The sequence below is a fragment of the Haliaeetus leucocephalus genome, unplaced genomic scaffold, assembly GCF_000737465.1.
Source record: "Haliaeetus leucocephalus isolate CR32 unplaced genomic scaffold, Haliaeetus_leucocephalus-4.0 Scaffold151, whole genome shotgun sequence".
Classification (NCBI taxonomy): domain Eukaryota; kingdom Metazoa; phylum Chordata; class Aves; order Accipitriformes; family Accipitridae; genus Haliaeetus; species Haliaeetus leucocephalus.
The window spans coordinates 2,469,733-2,475,846 of record NW_010972587.1 but is presented as its reverse complement, the minus strand read 5'-3'; the positions used below and the strand labels follow the sequence as shown (position 1 = coordinate 2,475,846).

Sequence of the window (6,114 nt, the reverse complement as noted above, 5' to 3'; positions counted from 1 at the left end):
CCCAATTCTCTCCCCCATCCCACTGGTGATGGGGGCTGTGTGGAGCTTAGTTACTGGCTGGGGTTAAACCACGACACAGGGAGCAGGTGCAGAGGCACGGGGACTACAAGATGGAAAGGCAGTTACACTCTCACAGCCATGACAAGAGCCAGGGACTAGAGGCAGGACAGAGGAATCCTGGCTGGGAACCAAGAAATTCCACGTGCTCCACAGCCACCTCCTTGGCAAACCCCACAGCCAAGCAGGAAAGATTTATGCTTTACACCCCTGCTTGGAGAGGTCATGGTGGAAAGCCAAATAACCGAAGCGTGCTCTGTGATTTTTAAGTGTTCACTCTTTTTTGTTACTGAAACTGATAAATGTTGGAAGACACGACCTCTTATGATTCCTTTCCAAAGAACTTCAGGCACGCTGCTCTGTACAAGAACATGGCAGCCCATATTTTACTGTGCAGCTTTCTCCCAATTTTCAGGCAGGAATTGAGTTTCCTTGTGTGCAGGTGACTCTAAGAGCTTTGCTTGTCTCCAACAGCTCAGCCCATTCACATGCCTGAGGTTTGAAAGAAGGTTCTTGATTATTTACTCTTTGGTACCTGCGCTTCATTATATTGCACTATATCTCCCTGTGATACTGTGCGTTGCTTTTACAGTGTTTCTATCAGACAGCGTGTAAAGGATTACTCAGAGCGAGACCTGGAACTACCCCGTAGTTTAAGCTAGGCCAAGTCCTTCATGAGTAGGTCACAGCAACAAGCAGATGCTCGCACACCACGCAGCAAAACTGCTTCATTCCTTCTGCATTGAACACAGGAGCATCCCAAGTCAACGGCAGACCGCTGTGGAGAGGCTGTGCTTGTCTCCTGTCAGCTCAGGTCTGTCACATCTCCTATTTTACTTCAGGTTTTTCAGTCCTTCGTGATGGCGCTTTCAAAGCAGCTTAAGGGAGAGAAAATCCTGTGCCATCCCGCTCTCATTTAAAGGACCTACAGAGGGTTCCTCTATTACATTAGGAATAGACGGAGGTTCAAGAAATGGACTCTTAACCCTTTCAGGTATTCCTGTGAATTGTAGCCTCAAACACTGCCCTGAAGCACTACCTGAACATGGTTTTACTCCAGAACACGGTTTAGTGGGCATGGATGATGGTTGGACTCAGTGATCTTGAAGGTCTTTTCCAACCTAAACGATTCTGTGATTCTATGACACATGTCAGGCTAAAAATGCTAGAGCAGAGGAAGGATGACAGACATTTAGTGGGGCACACCTCCTCTGTTAAGACCCAATGTTCTGCCAGAAGTTGAATAAAACAAAATTGCTTAAATGGACACCCTCATATTCCAAAAACACACGTGTTCCCACATACACAGCAAATATTTTCAAGCATCAATGGAAAATTTCCATCACCAGATTTTCATTCTACTGTTTTCTACTTCAGGTTTTGTATTTCTGAGTTTAGATGCCATGAGAGAGAAGAGTTTCATTTTTGGTCACGGCCTATTACTTTCGACATGTTCTTGTGTATTTCATAAAGGTATTGCTATTGGTTTTCTAACATGCCATATCCACAACCCTGCATTTTGGCTTAGCTTCAACTACATAATTACTCTCAAAAAATAAATTTAAAAATTCCACATCAGAATAATCTTTGATTTCCTTCAAAACAAATTTACTGATGCTTTTAAATATTGTGTCTACTGCTCTAAATATTGTTTTCAACTTTGAATAGGGAGTAGGTAAACATTTGATTTATTTTTTTTTCAGTGGGATACTTAATCCATAGCTACTGAATTCTAAATATGCCTTGTAAAATTTAAAAAGATACATCCATAAAAGTCTAAAACTTCCCTTCTACACATTTGGTTCATGTTCCTAGTTTCAAATGCTGTCTTGGGTACTCAATTTCTGCTTTAAGTGAGAGTATTTCAGTAAAATACAGAGACAAACACTTTATAGGACAAATAAAGCATTCATGAAGTACAGAGGTAGTAGGGATATATCTCCAAGTTAGAACTTTACTGAAACTGGTATTACGCTTTTTAAGGAAAAGATATTCTGTAGTTTAAGTGATCCTGTGTTACAGACATAGCATATCAATTAAATGCCTCCTTAGGAAAGGATATGCAACCCTTTTTCTCCTTCCACCGCTCAAGAGTAAGATGAGGAAATCACATGGTGCTTCACATGCTGTGTAAGAGGAGAATAAATATAATGCCAATAGCCTGCCTGAAGCAAGACAACTTTTAATGGACACTTCCAGATGCACCCAAGACCTTGGTGGTAACAGCACCCTATTCATTGCACTCTGCATTCACTATTGCACATGCCATTATGGTGATCTGCATTTGATATATATATATATATGGAGGCTTTTAATATTTTTCTCCTTTGACGCATTTTGGCAAGTTCCTTTATGAGGTTCTATTCTGTTTATGCACAAATAGTCTGCAATACAGACAAATACTTCATAATTTGACTTTTAGAGATCTAATGATTCAGTAAATGTTCTTCTTAATCCCACAATTAATGAAGTATTACTGTAGTATCAGTGTAAAATCCTGCTGAGCCTGCAAACCTGTAGTAGTTTTACGTATTATTTCCTTGCATGTAAATACTTAGTAGCACTGCAACTACAATATCTAACATACCGAAGCTACATAATACCATACGTATACACATTTATATTTCTGCTATGTTTTGTGTATAAAAGCAAAAGAATAATATTTTAAAGTTGTCATACAGGAGTTTAATAATCTGTTTACCCAATACGTGTTTACTTATTCAAAAAATAAAGGTTATATATATTTATATATAACCACCTCTTCCTTCTTTACTTTTATTGCGTGGGCAGAGAGAGAATCAATTCATTATTCATGATTTAGAGCAGGTAGAAGCCTATTTAGCCCACTGTAAGTAAATATGTGTGCTGCTGAGTGTGTCTGGAATGAAAAAATCCCATGTTTAATTATTTGTAAGACATCCCCTCTTGCTCTGCTTCTTGGCTAGTGCAAGTGTCAGCCCATTAATAATATTTTGCATTGAACAACAGTCATCTGACAGTTGTCTAGATGAAAGATTTGGTTTTGAAGTCTTTGATAGATCTATGCTGCATAACTTTCCACCCTTGACCACGACCCTTTGCATTATGCATCCTTTGTATCTCTTAGAGTTAGTCTCAGAAGAGATTAATGGATAGTCTCTGTTCTGAATGAAGTGTTAGAATGAAAACAGTAGCCCTGCTTCCCTCAGACTGGGAGGTTTAAGTTATTCTCTCAAATTACTATACATTAGTGTCACTTATATCACTTATTCTGTACATAAACACTAAACTAGCACTTACAGGAATGTTAAAATAACAGCTTTGCATTTAATGCCCCAATTAGCATAACAGTTGTAAATTATCCCAGACTTCATTATCATTCATTCTGTCGAACAAGATGACTGTATTTCCATTACTGCCTATAATTCATTTTTCCACATCATCTTATACAGCTTCAAGTAAGTAACAATATCAAGAGCGCCATAATCCTCCTGAAACTCAGATTTCAGGTCTGACTGTTGCATTCCGATTTTATCATGGCACTACTGAAAACAATGTAAGAGATGTTGCTAAGGAGGGAAAGTACATGTTATGGTGATACTTACAAAGTTCCAAACTCTGCGTCGCTACTGATGAATTCTTCCAACATACTTGTATCCACCATGGGATTCTCCAAGGCTCCATGGACGTCTTGCCCTAAAATTAAGAATGTCAGAAAGACAGAAATTAGGAGAGCAGAATTGGGGAGGGAATCGTCGGTACTTCAGCTAAGTAACGTTGCCCACTCTCCTACACAAAGGAAAACCAAATCCATCCTGTCTTGTGTGTAACGGGTGGGTTACACTTCTCATTTAGTCATCCTGGGAAAAAAGATGATGGGAAATGCAGAATAAATGAGGGTGTGCAGAGGAAGGCAAAGACGACAGCAGCACCAGGCAAACACCAGTTCATCCTCAGCATTAAGGCTTCACTGAATTGCCACAGCACGAGGATGAAGGGCCCCAGTCTGCAACTGGAAAAGGGGGTTTTGAAGATAACTTCACACCCTTTTACACTGGGATCAAAAGAGGCAACTGGGACAAAGCTCAGACATTGTCTCACACAGATCCACTTTCTGCATTAGTACTGCAAGTGAGTTTGTGACAGACTCAGTTTAAAAATCCACCATCCTGAGCTTGAAGAAAGCAGAAATAAAGCTTGAGAAATGTTTGACTGGTGGCTTCCTTTTATCCTCCCTGAAAAAACAGCCCACTAACATGTTAAATGTATTAATGAATAGAAAGGTTCAGTACTTTGTCCTTTGTTGCTTGGTAACTGAGGGCTATAAACAGATTTTTATGATTATAAATTCTCCAGAATTCATGACAACTTTCTACAAAAGTCAGCCAGAACTCTCTTAAAAAAAAAAAAAAAACAAAAAACAACAACCACAAACAAACAGAACTACTCTGTAGGCTCCCCACCTCTCCAGCACGCCTTCCATAAATACAGGTGTGGCAAAAGCAAACAAGATAAGGACACTGAAGTTCCTGCTCCCTCCAGCAAGGCGCAGGAGCCGTGTGTGGCTGTCACACTGCTACACAAGATAAAATGGACGAGCCTATACATCCAGAGCTGCGTGGCTCAGCCCCGAGCAGCTGACACACGCCATTTCCCCTAAAAATCCATTTCCACCACCACGCGTAGGAATTCCCTCGTGCGTCTGTCTCAATACGTAAATTCACATTGCTAAGAAACATCTCCTGAATTGCTTTGTGATCACAGGTTAATCTAGGCATCGTTTGCTTATCGCTGCTGCTGACTTAATTTTGGCTGCCTTTCACCGTGAGATAGCAACTCGCAGGTGTGCTACCAATACATCCTTGCATCCCAAGATCCCGACGTTGTACACAAGCCTGTCCTCTGCATATCAGAGAAGAACAGATTCAATAGGTGCAGCATATTTACTTGCCTCAGCAAAATTGTAACATGGAAAGTCTTGAAGTAGCAGCAAAACAATTTGTAAAACCAGCTTGAGACTACAAGAGAGCCTGGCTTTCCTTAGCAACCTCTCTCAAGCTTGCTGGATTCTCATCTTTCTGTTCTTCAGGTCTGAATTTAGGATATCCCCTCTCGAATCTCAAAAACTTCCCCTTTTGCTAATGTAGTCCACAGGAAAACAATTCCATCGCCTTCTCCTCCTTTTACCCTCCTGTTCAAATTGCCTAGCCCTCATGCAGAATGATATAATTTTGTTATTCACATGAGGCCAGAGGTCAGATACAAAGTGTTTTCCAGTACCGCAAACCCAAGAATTCCTTATCTTGACCAAGTTCAGAGACCCTTTTGAAGTACAGCTATGAATCAAACAAGGACATGGCCTTTAATAGGGGCATCCCACAGTCCAGAGATGAGCTCTGTTGCCAAGTGATGACAACAGCAACGTGTATCATCCCCTCTTAACCTCTCCACTTTGCATAAGCAGTTAAATGGGTAGGAGGAGAAGGAAGGAATAGGGGATTCTGTGCTGGGAGAGGAGGGAAGCACACCAGGAAGAAGGTAGGCAAAACAAAATTCTCAATAGAGGTGCAGAGAAGAGCCAGTGCACTGGGCTGCCCTGTAGAACTTTATTCTGTCTTTCTGAAGGTACTTTCCAGGCCGGTGGCATCACACCCTCGCGCTGGCATCTGTTTCAGCAGAGGAGGAGCTGTTGGATCGCACGCAAATTTATTTAAAATGGTGGCATCCATTTCACAGGCATTTGATCCCAGTAAGCACTTAATAGATACAGGTAGCACGCAAGCCAGCCGCTCGCCTGGACATCGGGCGGCTGCAAAAGCAGAGAACCGCGCGTACGCGGTGGGACGAGCCTTGCCGAGAGACCCCTGCGAGCACATCGCGAGCCCCAATTTTCAGCTGGCGCCGGGGGGTCTCCGCTCCCAGCCCACACTCGGCACCGCGACGTGCCCAGACATCTCCGGGAAGAGTCCGCACTGGGGGACACATCAGCATATGATGTTATTTTTCCCATTTCTCTGTAAGCTTGGTATTCTGTTTTTCTCTCTCCTTCAATCTGAAGTCTAAAACCTGTCAGTCCTG

The 6,114-nt window shown here is 41.8% G+C and overlaps 1 protein-coding gene across 1 annotated transcript in view; it reads right to left on the bottom strand.

The window, feature by feature from the left end:
- MYRFL (myelin regulatory factor-like) overlaps positions 1-5,912 on the bottom strand; it is a 68,127-nt gene extending 62,215 nt beyond the window's left edge. The window contains exons 1-2 of the mRNA XM_010561958.1: positions 5,666-5,912; positions 3,642-3,732 (exon numbers count right to left, since the gene is read on the bottom strand). Of these exons, the coding sequence (XP_010560260.1) occupies positions 3,642-3,732; positions 5,666-5,912 (338 nt within the window). The remainder of the gene's footprint in view (positions 1-3,641; positions 3,733-5,665) is intronic.
- Positions 5,913-6,114: the final 202 nt, after the last annotated feature.